General features: G+C 42.7%; 1 protein-coding gene across 2 annotated transcripts; it reads left to right on the top strand.

The window, feature by feature from the left end:
* The first annotated feature begins 1,405 nt into the window (after positions 1–1,405).
* LOC103305921 (alpha-1-antitrypsin-like) lies at positions 1,406–24,969 on the top strand. Of its 2 annotated transcripts, none has more exons than XM_024103169.3 (5): positions 1,406–1,553; positions 17,555–18,227; positions 20,441–20,711; positions 23,108–23,255; positions 24,726–24,969. In XM_024103169.3, the coding sequence occupies exons 2-5, from the start codon at positions 17,570–17,572 to the stop codon at positions 24,915–24,917; spliced, it is 1,269 nt and encodes a 422-aa protein (XP_023958937.2). In that variant the 5' UTR covers positions 1,406–1,553; positions 17,555–17,569; the 3' UTR covers positions 24,918–24,969. The 2 variants fall into 2 exon arrangements, with proteins under 2 accessions (XP_023958937.2, XP_008163982.2); XM_008165760.4 differs by lacking the exon at positions 1,406–1,553 and adding an exon at positions 11,334–11,537.
* Positions 24,970–26,657: the final 1,688 nt, after the last annotated feature.

The following is a 26,657-nucleotide window of genomic DNA, read 5'->3' as shown; positions in this document are numbered from 1 at the left end:
TCTGAAAACTTGCTGAGGGTACAGTCCATGCCATCCTCCAGATCATTAATGAAGATATTGAACAGAACCGGCCCCAGGACCGACCCTTGGGGCACTCCGCTTGATACCGACTGCCAACTAGACATGGAGCCATTGATCACTACCCGTTGAGCCCGACGATCTAGCCAGCTTTCTATCCACCTTATAGTCCATTCATCCAGGCCATACTTTAACTTGGCAAGAATACTGTGGGAGACCGTATTAAATGCTTTGCTAAAGTCAAGAAATAACACATCCACTGCTTTCCCCTCATCCACAGAGCCAGTTATCTCATCATAGAAGGCAATTAGGTTAGTCAGGCATGACTTGCCCTTGGTGAATCCATGCTGACTGTTCCTGATCACTTTCCTCTCCTCTAAGTGCATCAGAATTGATTCCTTGAGGACCTGCTCCATGATTTTTCCAGGGACTGAGGTGAGGCTGACTGGCCTGTAGTTCCCCGGATCCTCCTCCTTCCCTTTTTTGTACCATGCCTGCCACTGGTGACAGGCAATACCAAGGGATCTCTGCCTACCGGCACCCCTGGGGGGCTCAGAAACCAGGGAGACTTGCTTATAGTAAGGGGGGAGACATGGAGCTTTTGTTTGATTTGGAGGGTGAGGTCAGGGCTTTTGCCCCTGGCTCTTCAAGGGAAGGGGTGTTGGGCATCAATGGGGGTGCATTGCCTTTGGGTAGGAGGGGTGGCACCTGCCCTCAGGCCACAACACTGAAGGGCCAGGGTCAGGAGAGTGGAACAATGTGCGCGGGCGCACACACACACACACACACACACACACACACACACACACAGAGTGAGTACTGGCCCCCTGCTGGTACATATAGTTTATATGTATGTAATAATTAAAATGAATAATTTTCCTCAAGAAGTGTCAATAGTGTTAATTGCAGCTGCACAGGTGGGCCTCAGGGAAAAAAATTTAGGCCCCCTGGACTAGAGGACCAGTCAGTATCTGTGTATAGGCACTGTAAAATAGGCACTGTAAAATAATAAAGGACCCAGTGGATATCTGTGGCAAGCACTGTATAAATAATAAAAGGGCCCAGTCAGTATTTGTGATAAGCACCGTACTATGTAATAAGGGACCCAGTCAATAAATGTGACAGGCAGTGTATCACACAATAGAGAACCCACTCGGTATTTGTTACATAACAGAGAACTCAGGTGATAATTATGATGGACACTTTATCACATAATCCTGGTATAAACAGGAAATAAGGAGACTCTTGCATTCATCTTGAAAACTGTGTCCTGGGTCTCTGTATTCTCCACAAGGTGTCAGAAACAGGATTGACTAAAGCTTCAACGGGTCACAAAGCACCCCTTTGAAAAGGCCAGACAGAAAAACACAAACAAGCCCTTTGGCCTAGCCAGAACTGCACAAAGCCTTCACAGAGCTAGCAGCAAAATAGGCAGAGAAGAGACCTAAAACCACAGAAGGGCGACAGAACTGCTACAGTGAGTCCAGGCTGCAACAAGGAGTGAGGACAGGAAAGTAAGGAACACTGAAGCTCAGGTAAGGCCCCCAGAACACCAGTTTGCTCCCTTAAAAGGCCACACCATCTTACTCCAAAAAAAAAAAAAAAAGGCAGCAAAGAAATTAAACAGCCATTAGCACAGGGTGTGGAAGCTGAATCTCTCCCATCCCAAGAGAGTATCCTAGTCACTGACCCGCAGAGTCGTTCTCTTGTGCTCTCTCTTCCTGTTTTAATGACTATTTATTTATACACAGTGGCACAGCTTCAACAAGAGAGACTGAGAAAGCTTCATACCAGCATACCACGTAGCCTAGTAGCTAGGGCATTTACCTAGGAGATAGGAAACCCAAGTTTCAATTCTATAGCCCCATCAGACAGCGTGGGAATTGAACTCAGGTCTCCCCTAACCTTGGTGAGTGCCCTAGCCCCTGGGATAAAGACTATAAGGAAGGAAACAGCACCTCCTTCTCTGGCACTTCTGGTAAAAAACAGCATGGGTGCTGAACTCCAGGAGAGTGTCATGGCTGAGAATCTGAAATGGAGACAGGTGCCTCCCTCCAGCTTGGATTTAGGCTCCTAACTCCCCATGAGGGGGGTCTTAGGCCACACTGTCTCCTCAGCATTTCTGACTGGCTTGCTGATTTTTCTGAACCCTTTCTTTGAGGTACCTAAGTCTCCCCACGCATTGCAGAGGGAGCCTGGGTGCCTAATTCAGGGTTGTGAATTCCACTAGGTGGAAGGGTGCTAGTGCGAACTGCTGAGCCACTGGCCAGAGATTTGTAGGTATCATGGCAGAGGTGAGCTTGCGGGAGGAATTTGAAAAAGGACAATGTTTTATTTGGGAACGGTAAGAGTGTCAGAGCTTGCACTCCCCTGGCATGTCTCTTGTTGATAATACAGCTCCTTTGTTTGGAGAGGGGAAGCAAAGGGGGAACAGAGAAATTGAAAACCCCCAGAACAACATGGCTTTCCTTCAACCAGACTAGTGAAAGAACCAATGGAGATCAAAATAAAAATATTACCCCAGGAATATGTTTAAAGCACCTCATTCAAGACTGTAGCAGCAAAAAATCACTGAACACTCCCTGCCATCTTACAGTTCGCAGAAGGGAATAAGTGAGACCAGTCACACACAGGAACAAATAAGACAATGTGCACCTTTGTGACACAAGAAGACTTATTAACCTACCAGATAAGAAAAAAAGGGAAATGTACCAAGCATAAATTAGCATATATTTTGGGTATTTTCCAAGCGCTCTCTTCTTCTATGCAAAGTAGTATTGTCAAGAATCAAAGAGGCTATTTGAATCTGGAGAGGGAGGTGAATTTACCTGCTGCTTCACTCTCTTCCAGTAATAACACAAAGTAATCCTTTGAAGAGCTTTTTGTCCCTAAGCCAGATACAGGGGAGTGAATCAAATCCAACTGCAGAGCCATCTGTAATAAGGTTTTCAAAGTGAATCTAAAGAAACATTTTCAGAATTAATTGAACAAAAGATTGGGGCTTTTATCCAACAACTGCTTAGAGATGACAGGTATTTCCATTACTGTTTGTTTAGTAGAGGAGATTCTGTGAATGGGCAAGGTGGAGGGGGTTGGTTTGGGTTGGGTTGGGTTTTTTTAAATTATGCTTAGGCATTCAAAAAGCACTGGGACAGGTTTTCGGTTGGCATAAATCTGTTGTCCCGCTATAGAAGTCAGTTGGGCTGTACTGATTCACCCCAGCTGAGGGTCAGGCCTATTCCAGCTACACCTCCATGAAAGATTAAATAAGGCTGATCAGGTGTTGGCTGAAAACCCTAAAAGTGCAGCCAGGAGCAAACAAAAGGCAGAGACAATTTATCCAAAACGACACATCAGAGGTTTCAATTTTCCTCTGTCCCCTTCAAATTACAGTACAGCAGGGGCTAAAGTCCCCATGTTTCTCAATTACTTTCCGTCAGTCTGATGCCATTTTAACAACTTAGTGGGAAAGAAAGCTTGAAAGACAGCAGAACTCTCAGCAGCCAGGAAAGAAGATACATTTTCTTCTATTTTTGTCCGTTTTTCACATATTTTAACACAGAAAATTAACTAAAACATTCCATTCCCAAATCAACATAGCAGGGGATAGAAATTCAGATGGGGTCAGATCCTATGTCTGCTGAGGTCAGTTGCAGAGCTCCCATTACATTTTTCCTCTCATTTGAACTGAACTAAAAGTTCCATTCCTGTGCCTGGCAAAGCTCAATGGGAAAAACTTTTGGCAGACTCAACCATAGTGACAACCTTGCTGACTAAGCAAGAGGCAGCATCAGCCTCACAGCTGTGACTTACCAGGTACACCAGGGAGACTCTACCCAATGTTAGGGAGAGAGTGAAGCCCAGAAAAATGTTTGATACTTTAGGTTTGTAGAATAACTGACCAGTTATAATAGATATTTGATATAGTTAAATTGGCTCTACTGATAACTTGATTCACTGGGTAATTTCCAAACCACTTATGCAACCATGAATATATTTCTCCTTGTGACACAAGGCTAAATAAAGCTCTCTGCAGATTAGACAAAGCCCAACAGCAGAGACAATAACAAAGCCCTCCCAAACACCTGTTTGACATTTCATCTCAGAGATACTGTAGGAGGTACTTCTTGCACCCCATAGGACATTGTCAGCACAATAATGTCCTAGATTATTGTTAAATGGCCTTGGAAGTAATTAGTTATATATTGAAAAGGATAATGAAATGTGAAGGGGGGGAAGTAGGGAAGAAAGGCTGTCAGTTTCTCAGTGCTCTCCTAGAGAATCAAGCCTTCAATTTCTCTAATTTAGAATTATCTCTTGATTTTAAAAAAATGGTGTTTTTTTTGGCCTCCAGTCACACTGTTTTACAGGAAATTCATGCACAAATTCAAAGGAAATGCCTTTGCTCGCATTGTTGATTTCCTAAAGGTGAGATAATCATATATTATGGTTTTGCAATAAAAACTCAGGGGGTTCCAGCAATGAGTGACAGATGCATAGTCTTTGATGTTATGGGCTTGATCCAAAGCCCACAGATGTCAATGAAAATATCCCCATGAATACCATAGATAGCTAGCCATCCTTCAGAAATTCACAGACATAACAATGTATTACTTCTCAGATGGAAAAGACATACAATTAGTAAGTCACCAGGACCAGATGGTGTTCACACAAGAGTTCTGAAGACACTCAAATATGAAATTGTAGCACTATTAACTGTGGTATGTAGCATTATTGCTACTGTTACTGAATAAAGAAACATTGGGACCTGAAATTTTGAGTCTGGAACCTGCCTGAGTCTAATTTTTTTGCTTTTGTGTTGTATTGTTTTTCAGTAACTTTCAATCAACTATTGCCATTTTAAGATATTAGCAACATTAAAATTTTCAGTGTCACAGCTTCTTTGAGGTTCTCATTATTCTAAAGCAATAAATTAATACTACTATTAATGAACTGTAGAGTCTGCTGATAAGAAAGTTTGTACAGCAAACAAGAATAAAACATCCTCAGTGATAATTTTCGTTAAACTTTGAACAGATCAATATGGACATAGATAAACACAATTTGTTGGGGAAGAGTCAACACAGCTTTTCTAAAGGGAACTCATGCCTCACCAGAATTCTTTGAGGGGTCAATGAACATGTGGACAAGGGTGATCCAGTGGATATAGTGTACTTGAACTTTCAGAAAGCCTCTGACAAGGTCCCACACCAAAGGCTCTAAGCAAAGTAAGCAATCATGGAATAAGAGGGAAGATCCTCTCATGGATTGGTAACTGGTTAAAAGGCAGGAAACAAAGGGTAGGAATAAATGGTCCGTTTTCAGAATAGTGTGAGGGAAATAGCAGGGTCCCCCAAAAGATCTGTACTGGGACCTGTGCTCTTCAACATAGTCATAAATTAACTAGACAAAGGGGTAAACAGTGAGATGGCAAAGTTTACAGATGATACAAAATTACTCAAGATAGTTAAGTCCAAAGCAGACTGCAAAGAGTTACAAAGGGATCTCACAAAATTGGTCGACTGGGCAACAAAACAGCAGATGAAGTTCAGCGTTGATAAGTGCAAAGTAACGCACATTAGAAAACATAATCCCAATTATACTTACAAAATGATGGGATCTAAATTAGGTGTTACCACTTCTGATGGGGTGTACGCTCTACACTGGCCCTGTAAGAGCTGAAAAATGAGCCAGGTGAGCTCAATCAGCTAATTAGACTACAAACAGAGGAGTTTTAGGCTGGAGGCAGCGATTCAGAGAGGTCACCATCTGGGAGGGACTGGACGGGGTCTTCAAAAGACAGGAAATTGAAAGCAGAGGGGACTGCAGGGAAGAAAGGCTGCAGTCACTCCCTGGGAGACAGCAGGGCCGCCCAGAGGAGGGGGGCAAGTGGGGCAATTTGCCCCAGGCCTGAATCCTCTGGGTGGCCCTGGGAGACGGGAGGGGTGTTTGAGGAGCCACAGAGATGAGTTGCCTAAAGTTACTCCCTGGGAGGAGGAAGTGAAGAGACTGGCAAACCCAGAAGAGTGGGGCAGGTTCAGGAGATATGGAAGCAGCTCAGAGAAAGGCAGCAAGGTGCAGGGACCTGACCGTAACTACTGTGTAGAGGATCCTTGAACCAGAACCTGGAGTAGAGGGTGGGCCTGGGTTCCCCGTCAGCCACTCTGGGAGTGGCACTGTGAGGTAGTAAAGCAGAAGATGGCCTGGGACTGTGGGAGAGTAGGAACGCTGAAACATATTTCTCCCGGAAGTGGAAACCACAGTAGTAACCTGTCTGAGTTATGAAAAGAATGCAGCAGTTTCTGGAGTGAAAGTGGGGCTGCAGAGGAGAAACTGATGGGGTGTACCTGCTGGAAGGGGTGTCAGCTTGACCAAGCTAATCCCCAGAACCACCAGAAGGTGGTGCCATGCAGAAGTGAGTAGAGCAACCCATCCTACCACTCAAGAATTAAATCTTGGAGTCATTGTGGACAGTTCATAGAATCATAGAATATCAGGGTTGGAAGGGACCTCAGGAGGTCATCTAGTCCAATCCCCTCCTCAAAGCAGGACCAACCCCAACTAAATCATCCCAGCCAGGGCTTTGTCAAGTCGGGCCTTAAAAACCTCTAAGGATGGAGGTTCCACCACCTCCCTAGGTAACCCATTCCAGTGCTTCACCACCCTCCTAGTGAAATAGTTTTTCCTAATATCCAGCCTAGACCTCCCCCACTACAACTTGAGACCATTGCTCCTTGTTCTGTCATCTGCCACCACTGAGAACAACCTAGCTCCATTCTCTTTGGAACCCCCCTTCAGGTAGTTGAAGTCTTCTATCAAATCCCCCCTCACTCTTTTTTTCTGCAGACTAAATAAGCCCAGTTCCCTCAGCCTCTCCTCATGTGCCCCAACCCCCTAATCATTTTCATTGCCCTCTGCTGCACTCTCTCCAATTTGTCAACATCCTTTCTGTAGTGTGGGGGCCCAAAACTAGAAGCAATACGCCGGATGTGGCCTCACCAGTGCAGAATAGAGAGGAATAATCACTTCCCTCGATCTGCTGGCAATGCTCCTACTAGTGCAGCCCAATATGCTGTTAGCCTTCTTGGCAACAAGGGCACATTTTTGACTCATATCCAGCTTCTCATCCACTGTAATCCCCAGATCCTTTTCTGGAGAACTGCCACTTTGTCTGTCGGTCCTCAGTGTGTAGCAGTGCATGGGATTCTTCCATCCTAAGTGCAGGATGCTGCACTTGTCCTTGTTAAACCTCATCAGATTTCTTTTGGCCCAGTCCTCCAATTTGTCTAGGTCACTCTAGGCCCTATGCCTATCCTTCAACATATCTACTTCTCCCCCCAATTTAGTGTCATCTGTGAACTTGCTGAGGGTGTAATCCATCCCATCATCCAGATCTTTAATGAAGATGTTGAACAAAACCAGCCCCAGGACAGACCCCTGGGGTATTCCACTTGATATCCGCTGCCAACTAGACATCGAGCCATGGATCACTACTAATTGAGCCCAATGATCTAGCCAGCTTTCTATCCACCTTATAGTACATACATCCAATCCATACTTTTTTAACTTGCTGGCAAGAATACTATGGGAGACTGTATCAAAAGCTTTGCTAAAGTCAAAGTATATCATGTCCACCGCTTTCCCCATATCCACAGAGCCAGTTATCTCATCATAGAAGGCAATCAGGTTGGTCAGGCATGCCTTGCCCTTGGTGAATTCATGCTGACTATTCCTGATCACCTTCCTCTCCTCCAAGTGCTTCAAAATAGATTCCTTGAGGACCTGCTCCATGATTTTTCCGGGGACTGAAGTGAGGCTGACCAGTCTGTGGTTCCCTGGATTCTCCTTCTTCCCTTTTTTAAAGATGGGCACTATATTTGCCTTTTTTCCAGTCGTCCAGGCCCCCCCCCCCCCCGATTGCCACGAGTTTTCAAAGATAGTGGCCAATGGCTCTGCAATCACATCCGCCAACTCCCTCAGCACCCTCCGATGCATTAGATCCGGGCCCATGGATTTGTGCATGTCCAGCTTTTCTAAATAGTCCTTAACCTGTTCTTTCACCACTGAGGGCTGCTCACCTCCTCCCCATACTATGTTGCCCAGTACAGCAGTCTGGGAACTGATCTTGTCTGTGAAGACCGAGGCAAAAAAAGCATTGAGTACTTCAGCTTTTTCCACATCATCTGTCACTAGGTTGCCTCCCCCATTCAGCAAAGGTCCCACACTTTCCCTGACCTTCTTCTTGTTTCTAACATACCTGTAGAAAGCCTTCTTGTTACCCTTCACATCCCTTGCTAGCTGCAACTCCAATTGTGCTTTGGCTTTCTGGATTACATACCTGCATGCTCAAGCAATATTTTTATACTCCTTCCTAGACATCTGTCCAAGTTTCCACTTCTTGTAAGCTTCCTTTTTGTATTTAAGTTAATTGAAGATTTCTCTGTTAACCCAACCTGGTCGCCTGCCATATTTGCTATTCTTTCTGCATATTGGGATGGTTTGTTCCTGCACCCTCAATAAGGCTTCTTTAAAATACAGCCAGCTCTCCTGGACTACTTTCCCCCCTCATATTAGCCTCCCAGGAGATCCTGCCCATCAGTTCCCTGAGGGAGTCAAAGTCTGCTTTTCTGAAGTCCAAGGACCATAGTCTGCTGCTCTCCTTTCTTCCTTTTGTCAGGATCCTAAACTCGACCATCTCGACCACTTCTACTTCCCCTACCAATTCTTCCCTGTTTATGAGCAGCAGGTCAAGAGAAACACGGCCCCTAGTTGGTTCCTCCAGCACTTGCACGAGGAAGTTGTCCCCAACACTCTCCAAAAACTTCCTGGATAGTCCGTGCACTGCTGAATTGTTCTCCCAGCAGATGTCAGTTCTCCGAAAACATCTGGTCAGTGTGAAGTGGCAGTCAAAAAAGCTAACAGAATGTTAGAAACCATTAGGAAAGGGATGGATAATAAGACAGTAAGTATCATAACATCACTATATAAATCCATGGTATGCACACACCTTCAATACTGTGTACAATTTTGGGAGCCCCATCTAAAAAAAAAGATATATTAAAATTGGAAAAGGTACAGAGAAGGGCAACATAAAAGATTTGGGGTATGGAACAGCTTTCATATGAGGAGAGATGAAAAAAAGACAGAGTGTTCAGTTTGGAAAAGAGACGACTAAGGGGGGATATGAAAGAACTCTATAAAGTCATGAATAGTGTGGAGAAAGTGAATAAGGAAGTATTATTTACCCCTTCACATAGCATAAGAACCCGGGGTCACTTGATGAAATTAATAGGCATCAGGTTTAAAACAAACATAAAGAAGTACTTCTTAAAACCACACAAGTCAACCTGTGGAACTTGTTGCCAAGGGATGTTGTAAATGTCAAAAGTATAACTGGATTCAAAAAAGAATTAGATAAGTTCATGGAGGATGGGTCTTTCAATGGCTAGCAGCCAAAATCTTTCGGGTTGCAACCCCATGCTCTGAGTGGCTCTAAGCCTCTAACTGCCAGATTCTAGGACTGGATGACAGGGGATGGATCACTCGATAATTGTCCTGTTCTGTTAATTCCCTCTGAATCATTGGCATTGCCAGAATCAGAGTCAGGAATCAAGCCAAGGGTCAGAATCAGAGTCAATAGACGGGGTGGGGCACAGAAACAGGGAACCATATCTCTAATCTGGACTCCAATGGGACTGTGCATGTGCTTAAAGCTAGACACATGCTTAAGTGCTTTGTTGGACTGAAGCCTTAAACCTACAGCCCTCTCTTCCACAACAGCACAGAGGGCCGGCTGGTGACTCCTGCTTCTCCCATCATCCACTCTCCTAGTGGCTCTCAGTCACCCAGTTGACCCAGAGCCTCACTTCAACCATAAATGTTCTCTGGGATACCAGGCTCCTTCATCTTTGCTAGGTTAGCCCATTTGTACCAGAGAGGGCCACCAAGCTCATTTACTCCACTCCTCAGCCCATTTAGCCTCTGCTACTTTCCCCACAGGTAGGTCCCCAGACCAACAGAGAGACAATGTGGAGTCCAGAGTAAGGGGGAGGGGGCAAAGAAGGAACAAGTCTGAAGAAACAACCCCCCCCCCATAGAAATGCATAGAATATCAGGGTTGGAGGGGACCTCAGGAGGCCATCTAGTCCAACCCCCTGCTCAAAGCAGGACCAATCCCCAGATAGTTTTTTTACCCCAGTTCCCTAAGTGGCCCCCTCAAGGGCTGAACTCACAACTCTGGGTTTAGCAGGCCAATGCTCAAACCACTGAGCTATCCCTCCCCATGTTGGAGGGAAGAGATCTACACATGTGTGAATCTGGGGACATGAGCTAAACTGGGCTTGATTCTCCCATTTGCACCTTGTGCAGTCACCGACATCTGTATAAGGTGAGCGTCAGACATTATCGGATCAGAACGGTAGCACTGTGCCCAGGTGCCAATGACTACACTGGGTGACAGGGAGGGGTAAATCAGGTCCATTGTGCAGTAATGACAGGTAAACACTGACTACAGAATGGCAAACAACACACATGTGTGATTAACTTGGTTTTCCTATCCTCATCAGTAACCAGCCTGTAAATAACTTGAGAGCTGGAATCCATCATTAGCAGACAGTGCTCTGCCAGTTCTGAATGAAAATCACGGTATTTGTAATAAAAAGGAGATCACAAAAATACAGTGGCAAACCTATTGTTTTATTTAAACTATTGTCATTTTGTAAGTTAAACAGACTGCTGGTATCCACTGTCTGGCCTGATTCTATCCTTGATTCCTACGTGAGATTATAGAAGAACTAGAACATACTTGAACATTGCATTTACCAGACTGTGTTCTAATAATTTTTATTCAACATAGCAAACACAGTGGAATTTGCCAGTCACTATAGCAACCTATAGTCACTACAAACATAAATGATGCCTTTTTATTTATTTTTTGGGGGGGGGGTGGGGGGAGGGTCCCGGTTACTTGCTTTGTCAATGGGAATGTAGATAAGTAATAGGTGTTTAGTTTTATATGCATTACATACACAGTGTAAGAGCTAATAAAAGTTTTCAGGCATGGAAACAAGGAATCTGAACTATTAAGAAGAGATCTGCTGGCAGTACTTAGTTACCTGAGGTTTGCCATTAGGCCCCAAGCCAGTACTATACACATGTAATTTTACTCACTTGAAACCAATGGGATTATTGAAATGAGTAAAGTTTCTCATGCATGTAAGTAGTTGCAAGCCTGGGGCTTTAGTGTTCCTCACTGTAGCATAAACAGAAGTGAGGTGGAAACCTATGTCCAATGTGCACAAACCCACATTTAGGGTATGCACACACAGCAAAATTGGGTGCACCGTAAAACTAACATCATCACTGTTTGCTCTGTGCAATCAGTAAAGTACTAACCTTTAGCAGACCTGGTTAATCTTTACTAGAGGACACTTTGCTTTCATAATGCTTTTTAGCAGCCTAAATAGCAAAGCAAAGTGCAGCACAGCCTGGTGAACACCACAGGATTCTTGGAACCTGCGGTAAGTAATCATTTTACCCTGGGGACTTCAAATGTGTATTACCAATGTTGCATGCAATTTATGTTATGCCGTTTGATTCACATGGTGGTGCCTTTTGTTCTGTTTGGTATAAGGAAATGTGTCGTAAGCAACCATTCTAGAGTGCAAAGCCATGATGATATTTAAAATGCACGTAGCACGTTACCTGATCAGAGCACTGTAAAAGCACTAATCGACTAATCTTCACAGCAGGTGGGTAAGCAGTTATATGGTGACAGTAATTTAACAGGGATTTAGCACAAAAATGTCCCTTGCAGGCAGTGCTGATCTCTATGAGTGAGCACACTGAAGTCAGGGAAAAGCTGCTATTGATTTTTATGAGGGCAGAAATTAATCTCGTGTCTTGGGGAGGGGGAGTGCTCAACGAATGGAGCATTCAGGAACTAGGGAATCTGCTTATTTTATTTTTCCTTGCTTAGAAATTGCTATCTTATAACCAGAATGAAGGATGGGAAGCAGCACCATCTGGTGAATAAGATTATGTATTTGATGGAGGTGTTTCTCCTTTGTGACTTAGCATATTACTAGTATAGCAGTTTTCACCTTGTGTAGTTTGAACTGGGAGTTCTGGAAAGCTTGTAAAGGATGCAGGACATGTCCTCTATAATGTAGGACTTTTTAAGTAGCCAGTACTTAAACTATCCTACAGAAGATTGTATTCAGGGATGTCTTTTTCCGAATCACAGAAATAGTGTCTCTAGCACAGGTAAGTTAGTGGTATCCAGACAGGGAACAAGTTCCACCAGAGGCAGGGCATTTACCCCAGCCCTCCTCTCAGTTTGCTGGTGGGATTTTAATAAGGTGGCTCCAGCTAGTCCCAGGGTTTTCTCCATCACGCCACTGGGGAAGCAAGAGCTGCCATTCTCAGCTGTAAAATCAGCATGACAGGACAAATGCTGACTTACGTCAGTCAAACATGATTACCAAGTCCATTAAAAGCAAACTGCCCTAAGCACCTCTGAGTCTCAGCATGTTCTTGTGTCATTTGCCTATTTCAACAGAAAGTTCTGCATGGCAGGAATCACATCTCCTACAACCCTCAGCACTTTGTCAATGCTTAACACAGAACAAGAGGGAAACTGAGGCAGAGGGGTGAAGTGATTTCTCTAAGGCTACACAGCAAGTCAGTGCAGACCTGGGACTAGAACTCAGGCACACCTGACTTCGAATCCTGTGTTTATATCCAGTCTAGATTAGACTGAGATCTGCTGATGAAAAGCACTATAAAATAGTGAAATATTATTCTAATTTTGTGCAGGTTGCATTGTATTTGCATTTTAAGAAATTGTAAGGAATTGTCTTTGGTAACAGAAACCCTGAATCATAAAGTAAGTGTAGGATATTGTAGTCTGTGCTTTATAACACATTCTGATTTAAATAGCGTCTCTTGATAATTATAATTATCTGATCTCCTGGCAAACTGTGAAAGGCAAATACAGCAACCACAGCAAATTTGAAGTCCAAAGCAATGGCTCCCAGTCTTACTGAGGGGGAAAATACTCTGAAAGCTTGCAGGGCAAAGATTCTATTAAAAAGACTATTTCATTAGATAGTCCCTTAATCCATGGAGCTTTAAAATCGTATTCCTGAATGCATTAAGTGGCTTGCTTCTCATACTATATTTGCCTTAAATAAAATCCCTTTTCAATCAGTATATATTCTTGGAACTATCCTTCTTTTATGGGACAAAAAGTCAGATTTTAAATGACTGCAGAGGTGCTAATTGCACACTTTATCTTGAATGATCTCTTGCAACATGTGTTAACTCTTTATGCTTAATAATCTATTATACCTTGGATTTAGTTGTGACATTCTGATCACCTTTTGCAAACCTGAAGACAAGTTCTATGTAGCTCAAAAGCTTGTCCATTTTGTCAACAAAAGTTGGTCCAGTAAAAGATATTACCTCACCCACCTTATGTCTCTCAGATTTTAAATGATTTTTTAAAAAATTGAAATCAATAGCCACCTTTGCCCCCACCTCTGTTCTTGGTTCAGCTCAATGACAGACTAATAGAGACAGTGTATCTTAGTGCAGAATTAGGCCCATAATATTGAAAAACTAAATTATAGTCCAAAAACTTAATTATATTTACATTTCTCTTTCTACTCCTAAAGATCAGTCCAGGTTTCCAAACTGAAGGACTTTGGAAGGAATGCCAAACCCTACATTTTAAAATAATTGTAAAATTAAATGAGCATAAACATTTTTGACGAGCCCTAAAACAGAAATGGCAGGGTGACCTGGGTCTTCTGTTTAAGTGCCCAAGGGTATTTCTAGCATAGTTAAGAACACATATTCTGCTGTTATACTTATCCAATGCTTTAGCACAAGACCCTGATCCTGTAAGGTACTAAATGCCCCATTTCATCCACTGAAATTAATGGAATTGAGCACTTTGCACCATCAGGTCCTTAAAATATATTATGAATGCTTGAAAAATACCCTAATTTGTAATTCTTTGGGCCTCAGTTTTGTCATGCACTCCATTCAGACACAGGGCTCACGCCTCAAGAGAGTTCATTGCAGAGGTGAGGCCCCCACTTGCCTTGTCCTCTACAATTCTGATATAGACAGCCTGGGTCTCTACTGTGTTACACCAGTTTCATTCAGGTAGAATTTCACTGACTAGAATGAAGCCACACTAGCCTGAAGCTAGAGTAACCAGTGTTGGCATCTCTCATGATTTTATTGTGAGTCTTGCAATATTTGGTATGTTTCTTAAAGTCCAAGCTCCTGGAGTCAAGTGAAGGTATGAGATTAATCTGTGCATGGGAGGTTAGGTTAGATATTAGGAAACACTTTTTAACTATTGGGATAGCTAACCTCTGGAACAGGCTTCCAAGGAAGGTTGTGGAATCCCCATCACTGGAGGTTTTTAAAAACAGGTTGGACAAACACCTGTCAGGGATGGTCTAGATTTACTTAGTCCTTCCTCAGTGCAGAGGGCTGGACTTGATGACCTCTCAAGGTCCCTTCTGGCCCTACATTTCTATGAATATGTGAGAATCTCAGATTTCAATTAAAAAAAAAAAGTAAATCTCTAGCCCAGAATCAGGCCCATATTCTATTAGATTCTGACAGTGAATTGAAAATTGAAATGCAATGTGATTAACTCTATGAAAGTTAATCAGTCAGCCACAAAAACAACCAAGCCAAGGGAAAAAAAAACTATTATAGTTATGTAGCGCAAGACAAACTAATCAAAAATTTAAAACAATATACACTAAAACAATACAGAAAATTGGAATTCATATTGAAATACAGCTGTAATTGAAACATCTTGTCTGAGCCACTAAAATTACTTCTTGAACAGGGACATTCAAACTCAATATGTATCTCACATTCCAAGTAAATATGAATTGGCTAATAAATCTGTCCATATAAAATTCCAACAATATTGTATGTTTAGTGTTAGGCACTAAAAGAGATGAGAGCGAAGAATAGTGGTGGCTTTGATGTGAAATGAAATATTCATCGCTATTGATGATAACTAGATACATTGTGACTAGAGCTGAGTAAATAGTTCACAATGAATAATTTATCCAAATGTATCCAAAGTTTAGGCTTGCAGAGAATCTGTGAGCAGATTAGGCTTAGCTCTTGTTCATGTGTTATGAGAGTTGATTTCTTTTCAAATGGTTTTATTCACATTGTCTGGAGAGCGTTAGCGCCAAATATTCAAATTAGGAGCTTTGTAAAACTAGTCAGATAAGTCATGAGGTATTGTTTCTGTGTCCTGACTGGATGAGAACACAAGAATAGCCATTTTAAATAATATGTATGTGAATTTTAAATTTGATTGCTATGAACACTTGCAGATGTTCTGCTTTTCTGCAATATTTGCAAACAGAAGTCTGCTTTTTACAAATATTCATGCTTCTAAAACCCAAGGGATCAAATATTTGCAGAAAGACAATAAAAAGATACAGACACAAAGTGAAGCATATTCCTTTAAAAATTAGAGTGATTATTCACTGAAAATATTTTGTAATATTTGCCCAGTCCTAATTGCAATCTTTGTGCAATGTAACATCATGGCAAGTGGATATTAATGGGATAAAATAAATCTGCTCCCTCCAGAGAGATAGCCAAGAGACAGCAGTGAGCAAATACCCTTGATAATACTCTTTGGAGTTTTGTCCCTGCTGGGATGCAAGGCCACTGTTGGTGCAGGGACCTTCAATTTACACCTTCCTGAGTGAAATTTAGTGAATTTCCCCGTATTTGCCCCATATTTCTCAAACCAATTCACAACCCTCGTGCCATTTGTTTGGCCCAGCTGCAGGTAAATTCATGTTTAGAAAGGAGTTCAGCTCTGATACTCACATCCAGTTTAAGATTCCAAACTCACTTGATGATGGGTTTATACAGTCGTTAGCAGACAAAATAATGTACTTCCTGCAACCAGAAGGAAAGAAGGCAAACAGAAATGGGTTGACTTCTATGGGTCTGATCTTAAACCCACTGAAGTCAACAGAAAATAATGTCATTGTCTTCAACGAGTTTTGGATTATGTTCACCCGTATTATTCTGGGACATCTGCCCTCTTAGGTACAAAATACCAGGGCATCTTCCTGCCCTTCCTACCACAAACACCCTGGGTACTACCTGCCCATCCCACCAATGGGAGATGGCACAACCCCCATGAACTTCTGCTCCTGGGGTTGCCACGGCTACTGACCTCACCAAGCAGGGCACAGCATCCGCTGAATCCACCCTGCTGCCACCTTATGGTCAATCCCACAGACAGTACCTACATGGTGGTAACTGGCCACTCCCGGACCCAAGCTCTTCCTGTCCTGCTTGCAGCTCCCAAGCCAACCCATCCCTGCAGCTCCCAGACACTCTGGAGCCAGAGCTACCTCTGTGCAGGCACCCATGCCCCCTGACTCCCCCACCATAGCCCCTAGGGCCTGATGGAGCCCGCAGGGGTGTGACTGACAACAATGGGACTTTTAATGTCCTGAGAAAACTTACGGATTTCCTGGGACAGCTACCTAAAAAAAAGGGATGCCCCCAGGAAAACCAGGACAGTTGGCAACCCTAGTTCTCAGCTCTAGAGTATGTTGGAACTGGAATATTATTCTTGATCAAGAGAGTACCTGCTGAACTTAAAGAGGCCTGTAAAAGGAAAATAACTTTCTAAAATGTCCCTGAGCGTGAAATTTTTTTTTTGTAGTTTTGAAAAAATGAACCATTCCAGTGGGTTTACTGGTTTCTGAAGGGAAGAACATTGTTTCACATTCTTTCTAGATGGGTTTTTTCACTGATGTATCTCACTGTTACACAGAGTGTAAGAGTTTTTGGGTTTGCTATAAAAAGCCAGGCATCTTTTGTTGAAATGCAGCATCTTGTAAACCTGACAATAATTAGGGTATTTAAAAGCAGTGATGGAGGAACCAGCTCAGAGGCAATAAGAACCAGTCCAGATGTGTCCCCTCAACTTGTATTCAGCTTTAGACAGTGATTCCTGCCTGCCTAACTCTTCCCCTTTTCTTGACTCACAAGATTTCTGGCTCTCCTAACCCAGTGGCCCTCCTGTTGTGAACAATCTTAGAGCCTTAGTGTCAAAAGCAATCTCCAGCACTGTAGTATTTTGGCTCACAAGAGGTGCCATACTTTAAACAGTCACATGTGTCCATACGAGTAAAGTAACATCCACTGCATAGTCTCCCCTCTGTGTCCTTTGACCTAAATTAAATACACAGCACCTTCAATGACCTACCCTTGCTTTTTCGGCAATAACACTGGATGGTCATGGGGATGAGGGAGGTGGAGCAGAGGAGGAGCATGTAGGAGAATTGCAGGGAGGCTAAGGACACCATTAAGAACAGAGTTGGGCCACACAAAAATTTTATCACCGAAGAGTTAATCACAGGATCACCTATTATATGGGGATGAGAGAGTAATTTTCACTACTAGGTTTATTTATTTATTTTACACTTACTAACCAATTTGTTTTTGCCACACACAGTAGTTCCACTGGAAGATGAAGCCCGTCCTCTATCTGTGTTTGTTACTTGCTGGGCTTCATGCTGTTGCCCATTGCGATCACCTGCCTGGCCACCACAATGGACATGACCATCATAAAGATACAGTTCATGAGGAACACCATGAGGAACACCATCATGTAGGTGACTGCCTCAAACTAGCTCCCAGCAATGCTGATTTTGCATTTAGACTCTACAAGCAGATTACCTCAGAAGCCCCTAAGAAGAACATTTTCTTCTCTCCTGTTAGCATCTCCACTGCCTTTGCAATGCTGGCCCTTGGTGCTAAATCAGCCACTCTGACTCAGATTCTGGAAGGACTCGCCTTTAATCTGACAGAACTTCAGGAGAAGGAGATACATGATGGTTTCCATAATCTCATCCACATTCTAAACCGTCCTGACAGTGAGCTCCAACTTGATATGGGAAACGCCTTGTTTCTAAAAGAAAAACTGAAAACACTAGAGAAGTTTTTAGAGGACATCAAAAACCTGTATGAAGCAGAAGCTTTTAGTATCAACTTCAAGAATACTGCAGAGGCTCAGAAACAGATCAATGATTATGCAGAGAAGAAAACACATGGGAAAATAGTTGAATTAGTCAAGGACCTTGATCCGGAGACTGCAATGATTTTGGTTAGCTATATCTTCTTTAAAGGTAAGTAGACATATACAGACAGATGTCTGTTTAATATGTTTTAAATGGGTGAGTATGATCGGTCTTAGAATCTAAGACAAGAAAACTACCGTTCTTTTTTATAATCTATGGGGAACTGTACAGATTGTTAATCTTGTAAATTGACCTATCTTGACAGTTATCAAGTCATTCCATTATGATTTTAAATAAGTGTTGTTGCTGTAGAAAGAAATGGGTGGAAACCAAATGCCCACATCCCTGTTCACTTAGCTGTGAAAAGCAGCTGCAGGCTCATTCTGCTATGAGAGGAAACATGAACCACACCCTGTAGCACAAGGCACACAGCAAACTTGCATCATCACTGAATTTTGGGGCAAAGGGAGGCCCATATCATTCTCCCATGGGTACAGCATTCATCTGGAACTAGAGTTTTCTTTAGAGAGAGTTAGTAATAAGTACAATGTTGCACCCCTCACCTACTCCATTTTTGCTTGTAAGCATTAAGGGATGAGTGAACTACCTGATCCTTCTTATCGGTCTCTTTCAAAGGTTGCATGATTCAAGGGCGGCCAATCTACTGCAGACAAATATTTTTCAGACATGTTTTGTGCCTTGTTAGCACTACCATTGATGCTGCTACAATATGCCATTGTACAATGAAACTAGTCAGTGTAAGCAGAGTAAAGTGAGTTTTAATGCCCGTTATGGGCCTGATCCAAAGCCCACTGAAGTCAATAGGAGTCTTTCCATTGAACTCAATGAGTTTTGGATCAGGCCCTCTGACCACAACACAGCTAAAATGAGCTTCATATATAAAGTGTTGCACTTACCTTACAGTGAAACTACGGCTGTCTCCACAACAGAATGTGAGCCTGTGACATCTGAATTCAAATCCATATTATTCAAGTGGGTTCAAAAGAAAGTAAACGAGGTCCCAAGTCTAGGGAAGAAATGGGCCAGTTAAAACACAATTGGTCTTCCCGACAGCACATAATTTGGCCCCAATTAATCATAAACCCACACAAATAGAGTAATTTTTCTTTCTTCAAAACTACAGTTTTAAAAACATTTAACCATTCATTCAAAGTTATATGTCTGGGCAATACAGAGATGCCCCTATATTATTCTAATAAAGGAAGAAAAATAGTCTTGTGATTAGAGCACAGGATTAGAAGTCTGAGTCCAGTTCCCATGTTTTTTAACCTCTCTGTGCCTCCCTGACTATGAAATAGGGATAATACTTCCCTATCTCAGTGGGGCATTGTTAGGGCCCTAACAAATTCACAACCAAGAAAAATGCGTCACGGACCGTTAAATCTGGTGTCCCCCTGTGAAATATGGTCTTTTGTGTGCTTTTACCCTCTACTATACAGATTTCACGGGAGAGACCAGCATTTCTCAAACTGGGGGTCCTGACCCAAAAGGGAGTTGCAGGGGGGTTGCTAGGTTATTTTAGTGGGGTAATGGTATTGCCATCCTTACTTCTGCACTGCTGCCAGAACTGGGCAGCTGGAGAGTGGTGGCTGTTGGCTGGGCACCAAACTCTAAAGGCAGTGCCCCACCAGCAGCACTGCAAAAGTAAAGGTGACAATACCATACCATGCCACCCTTACTTCTGCGCTGCTACCTTCAGAGCTGGGCGGCCGGAGAGTGGCGGCTGCTGACTGAGGGCCCAGCTCTGCAGGCAGCAGCGCAGAAGTAAGGGTGGCAATACCATACCAGGCCATCCTTACTTCTGTGCTGCTGCTGGCGGTGACTCTGCCTTCAGAGTTGGGCAGCTGGAGCACCACCAGCAGCTGCGCAGAAGCAAGGGTAGCAGAGTACCGCAACCCTCCCTACAATAACCCTGCAACCCCGCCCCCCCAGCTCCTTTTTGGGTTGAGACCCCTATAATTACAACACTGTGAAATTTCAGATTTAAATCGCTGAAATCATGAAATTTACAATTTTAAAAACCCTATAACCATGAAATTGACCAAAATGGACTGTGAATTTGGTAGGGCCCTAGGCATTGTAAGGCTTATTGTAATTCCTTAATGTTTCTGGGGTGTTCCACTACGATTAGGTATTTCTATGGCCTACGAATAAATACATGTTGCAAAACAAATAATCCGTTATAAATAAAAATTAGCTTTTGAATTACATACACACATATCCTTACATGGTTCACCTGGACTGTATGTGTAATTCCTCTTTTCCAGAATATTCAACTGCATTCTCTTTCTTTCTGTTAGGCAAGTGGGAAAAGCCTTTTATGCCAAAGGACACTAAAGAAAGAGACTTCTTTGTGGATGAGGAAACAATCGTTAAAGTTCCTATGATGCACAAAATGGGCAGGTTTAACCTCCATTTCGATAGGGAGCTGTCTTGCACAGTGGTCCAACTTTATTACAATGGAAGTGCTACAGCATTTTTTATTCTGCCTAATAAAGGAAAAATGAAGCAGGTAGAAGATGCTCTGTGGAAAGAAACTGTGTCCAGATGGTCAAATTCTCTCCATCCAAGGTAATCTTTTGGCAGTCAAGTATCATTTCAAAGTATTATGGAGTCGCCAGTTCAAGTATGGGGGCACGGCACATCTGAAGTGCTGATGTACTTTGAAAAGTAAAACTGTGAAAATGACACTGTGGGGTTCCATGTTTATATCTCTCAGTGACTCCAAATCAGACCTGCTCAGTTTAACAATTTTTTCTCCTAATTGCCAACCCTGCAAACTCACCCTGAGCTTTCAGAGTCAAGCTGGGTTCTTTTTTCGCTCAGGCATTCCATCAATAAAGATCCTGGAATTGGAATATATTTAATCATTCTTCCAGTGATTCATGGGCTGGAATAGAATCCAGCTTTCTCTCCCAGAGCTGCATCGGTTCTGCAGGGCTGTTGGGAATAAAAAGTAGTAAAAGTGTGTTTGAGTCACTAATGTAATCAGTTTGGTTGATCAAGAAGATGCAATTTCCACAGTCACTTTTCAAGACAGAATTGCATTTTGAAGTATCTTGACAAATTGCTAGTGGTATTAACACCTTTCATAAACCAGAATCACAACTAACAGAGAATTCAATCACATGGTTGTGTAGACCGCAAGAACCTCATTCTCTGAAACAAGTTAAGAAAATTGTGACAAACTCTTTCACCTAGAAGAGAAAAGGGAAATGACAGGCACAAAATGTATTACTTATTCATTTTCTAAATCTAGTATCTACAATACTAGAAATACTTGTTATAGACTTGTATACACATTACAAGGATCATTGAATTCCATGATCAACAAGAGTTATGGTTATTTGTGGATTTCCTGATTTTCTAGGGTTTTATTTTTCAAGCTACACCTCCACCCCGATATAATGCTACCCAATATCACACAAATTCAGATATAATGCGGTAAAGCTGTGCTCCGGAGGGGGGGGGGCTGCGCACTCCGGCGGATCAAAGCAAGTTCGATATAACGCGGTTTCACCTATAACGCAGTAAGATTGCTTGGCTCCCGAGGACAGCGTTATATTGAGGTAGAGGTGTATAATGTTCTGATGAAGTTCTGCTAGCTCCCACTGCTGGAATCAACACCAGCTACAACTTTCCACTGCTGAAACTTGCTGGCGCGAGAAGAGATGCTAGAACCGTTAGAGAAACTGCATCAGTCAAGTCAGCCTACTTTCTGAGTTCCGCACTGATTCACTGTTAATAATCAGGAGAAGCCTATTTGCACCCATGGCTCTCACGACATCTGCCTGAACTCTCTTTTAACAAAGTCTTGTGTTTGCAGTTCTGTAAAGCATTTGGTGCGGCATCTAATAAAATCGTACTAGATAAATGAGTTCACATTGGTTCGAATATGGGCATGGGTTGAAGGAGTGTAATCAAAACGTGCTGATAAAGAGCAATATGGGCCTCATCCAAAGCCTAGTGAAGTTAATTGGAATCTCTCAATAGGTCAGTGGGCTTTGGATCATGTCCAAAGTCAAGCTGGGCCAGGAGTCCATTGAGGCAGAGATCAGTGTTAGTCCTGGTCATATTTAACAAGTCGGTTCACGATTGGGAAGAGGGTGGAAGAAACATGCTAATTTGGTTTGCTGGTGCTAATTAGCTAGATCAGGGGTAGGCAACCTATAGCACGCGAGCTGATTTTCAGTGGCACTCACACTGCCCGGTCCTGGCCACCGGTCCGGGGGGCTTTGCATTTTAATTTAATTTTAAATGAAGCTTCTTAAACATTTTAAAAAACTTATTTACTTTACATACAACAATAGTTTAGTTATATATTATAGACTTATAGAAAGAGACCTTCTAAAAATGTTAAAAGGTATGACTGGCACGCAAAACCTTAAATTAGGGTGAATAAATGAAGACTCGGCGCAGCACTTCTGAAAGGTTGCCCACCCCTGAGCTAGATGATACTAAAGGGGGAGGTGTTGCAGAAGTTACTGAGGATACTGAAATATAAAGCGTCACGGAGGAGTTAGACATATCGGGCAGTAAATTTGATAGCAGCTGGCAATGTGATACTGACAAAAAAAAGTTACTGCAATTCTCAGCTCCATACTCTGGAGCATCTTGGGCTAAATTCATCATTGGTGTAAGTCCACTGAAGAGCAACAAAAAATATGAGAGACCACATGAACTAAATGGCCAATTTTAGACCTGGTGTAATATGATCTCCTGAGGTCCCTTCCAACCCTGATATTCTATGATTCTATGATCACCAAAGGCAGAGGTGTTACATCAGAGATGAGTTCGACCCATTTGAAAGCCTTGGAAATCGGAGGGACAGCTAGTACTGTATACAAAGGAGCGTGCCTACTCCCTGGGGTTTTCCTGTAACAGTCACAGAAACTAAATAGCTTGTACACTGTATTCTGACCTAAGTGAAATATTTTAGCGTCTTGTTGTGTTTCTTCTTCTAACAGCTCAGCAAACCTGTACATTCCAAAATTTTCGATCTCTGCTACCTATGATTTAAAGGACCATCTCATCAAAATGGGCATTACTGATGTGTTCACCAAACAAGCTGATCTGTCTGGAATCACTGGGGACCCTGAGCTGCAGGTTTCAAAAGTAAGTTTGCAAAAGCTGGGATTCTCTTTTCCTTTTCAAAATGCCATGTTAAAATGTACCTTGCTTAGCAGAGTGTCACCATGTCTGATTGTCAGTCATAATGGGATGGATCCATCCCTGGCTTACCTCTGCTCAGATCAGGGGGTTTATAGCAGGGATGAATTCTAAACAGAAGCTGCCAAAGGTACTTGGAAGATGCTGCCCAGCCTCCTGCCCCAGGAAAGTAGGACTGAAGTGCAGGCTGGCCACCCCAATGAGTCTGGAGGAGGTGCAGGCAGGGGGTAGGAAACTAAATGGCATCCCATTCCCCACAAGATGGCAATTCAAGGTGGGGATATCATGAAGGGGTGGGTCGTAGAGAAAGAAGAGAAGATCTCAGGGTTAAGGGATACACTTCAGATAAGCATAGATGTTTTTGGACTAATTTCTGGAATTTAACTGGATGTCATTTATAGTAGTTGTTTAGCTGTGTTTGCCCAAATACCTTCAGTTGTTTCCTTTCCCCCATGTGTAAAGAGACTAATAAAAGCAATTTAGATGCTTCTCCCATATTTATTGGTCTTAGAGGGCACAAGAAGTACTTATGCCTTGTGCGGGTCCTCTGCACACAGGTGAATTTCAGCCATAATCCCTCAGAAACCAGTTCTCCATCCCTTCCAGAGATCTTGGAGATCTGTGATTGAGACTATTCTTTGTAGATGGAAAACAAAAATCTTCTTCATAGAGGGGCGGATCAAACAGATCCATCATGTCCAGTTTTGGGCACCACACTCTAAGAAACGTGGACAAACTGGAGCCCAGAGGAGAGCAACGACAATGAAAAGAAGTATAGAAAACCTGACCTATGAGGAAAGGTTGAAAGTATTGGATGTGTTTAGTCTAGAGAAGACAGAGGGGGGGACATGATGATAGTCTTCAAATATGAAAAAAGTGTTATAACTATAAGGAGGTATAGCCCTATAACTAAAAATTTTCGTTGATCAATTGTTTTTCATGTCTACCAAGGGTAGACCAAGAAATAATCAGCATAGTTTGCAGGAAGGGAGATTTAGGTTAGATATTAGGGAAAACTTTCTAACTATAAAGACAGTTAAGGACTGGAACAGGTTACCTAAGAAGGTGGAGGAAAACCCATCATTGGTGGCTTTTAAGAACAGGTTAATGAACATATGTCAGGCATGGTCTAGGTATACTTAATCCTGCCTCAGCACAGAGGGGTGGACTAGACGACCTCTTGGGGTCTCTTCCAGCCCTGAATTTCTATGATTCGATTAACTTGTTTCTCAGAGATGTGGCAATTGCTAGAATAAGAAAACGTCCTCTCTTTCTGTAGTGTCTGTTCAGTCCTGTCCATCTGCCCACTCTTCCCCAGGAGACTTTCTAAACAGCTCTAGAAGCCATCAGATTAATCTTTACTTACAAGCTACTGTTCTCTGCCCAAAACCGCAATGTGTGCTTTATCTCCCACAGGTTGTCCATAAGGCCGTGCTGAACATTGATGAGAGAGGCACAGAGGCAGCAGCAGCCACTACCATTGAAGTAATGCCGGCGTCTATTCCTCTAAACATTGAATTCAACTCTCCCTTCCTGGTGATGATTTTTGATAGAACTACCAACAGCACACTCTTCGTTGGAAAGATAAATAACCCTGCTGAACCTTAAGTGCTATCACTTCAGATGGCTATTACTAAATAAAGAAGCTTTGCCACCTGAATTGACTGGTTAGAAGTATTCCTTGCTTTCTTAGTGAATACGTTCGCTCAACATCAGAACCAATAGCAACTGGTACTGAAAGAGATAAATTGGGTTTATGCAGCATAGTTATCTGATGTGGGCAGGAAAAGTATTTTTTAATTAGGCCCACAAACAAAAAACATTTCTGACAGCTGAGAATTAAGAGACTTAAGTAAGATTTCCAGATTCTCCAGCACACAGCCATGATGATTTGCATCTCAATAGAAGCTTCTTGTTTAATTTTTGGCTGTCAGCTAATGTGCTTTGGATGAAATGATGAACAATTTTGCTAACAGAGCAGAACTGGTATCATTCTGTCATAGCTGGAGATGTAGCACTGTTCTGGGAAGTAAAGGGAGCCGGAGGTTGGGAAAGGAAGGAGAGACGATAAGGGGAGATAGGAGGCTAGCCTTTTACTAGGGTCACCATTGGGGATGGGCAAACCTATTTTTAAAAGTACATAAGAAACTTTTCCTTCCCACCTTAAGCTTTTTCCCATTAACAGAATTGAACGGGTACCAAATCTTCCTTTAGGGTCTGAAATGAGCGCGCAGCTCCACATGGAACTGGAAGTGCTAATAATAAACCATAAAAAAGGTTGTTGCCACAAGATATTGTAAATTCAGCAAGCCTGGATAGTTTGGGTGTGTATTTGAACTTCGACTCTGTTAAGGGTGCGCCCATCTCATGAGTCAGTGCAGGGGTATAGCTGCTTGAGCACGGGCTGTATTTTGGCTGGTAATTATGCAGGCACTGGGGAGTCCTCACCGTCCACTGGCAGACCTGTAGAAAATCTATATCTGGAGATACAGCACAGTTCAGCTGTTTCAATCACTCCTTTTAAAGGAATGAATATGCACAATGGGCCAGATCCTCATAACCAGATATGCACTGCCGGATTCCACCCTACTTCCAAGGCACAACTTAATGCAGATTTAGGGCTGCTCTAAGTTGTAGTGGCTGTTTAATAACCTCTAAAGGGCTGCTCTGGAAACCAAATATCAGACAGGTGTAGCAGCCACACTCACTTCCTTTCTCCCACCATAACCCCGACAACAGGGTTGTCTCCGAGGGTGTAGAGTAGGAATCATGCTGGCAATTCCACACCCTGAGGGATCACCCCACACTGGAGGAACACCCACTTTGCAAGGCAGTCTCAATAAGGGCAAGGATATAAAGCGTGAGTTTGTAGAGGAGGGAAACATGAAGATGACATCAATCTGGAGCATAGATTCCAAGGCCAGAAGAAACCATTTTGATCATCTAGTCTGACCTCATGTTTACCTCAGGCCACAGAACTTCCCCAGAATGATTCCTAGAGCAGATCTTTTAGAAAAACATCCAATCTTGATTTTAAAATAGCCAGTGATGGAGAATCCACCACCACCCTTGGTAAATTGTTCTGATGGTTAATTACTCTCATTGTTAAAAATTTGACTTATTTTCCATCTGAATTTGTCTAGCGTCAACTTTTCAAGCCATTAGACCATGTTATATCTTTCTCTGTTAAACCAAAGAGTGTTCCCCATGGAGATACTTATGGACTGTAATCAACTCACTGCCTAAGTTCTCTTTATTAAGCTAAATAGATTGAGCACATTGAATTTATCAGTATGAGGCCTGTTTTCTAATCTTTTAAACATTATCGTGGCTCTTCTCAGAACCCTC

This window comes from Chrysemys picta, chromosome 4, assembly GCF_011386835.1.
Source record: "Chrysemys picta bellii isolate R12L10 chromosome 4, ASM1138683v2, whole genome shotgun sequence".
Taxonomy (NCBI): domain Eukaryota; kingdom Metazoa; phylum Chordata; order Testudines; family Emydidae; genus Chrysemys; species Chrysemys picta.
This window is presented reverse-complemented; position numbering and strand designations above follow the sequence as displayed.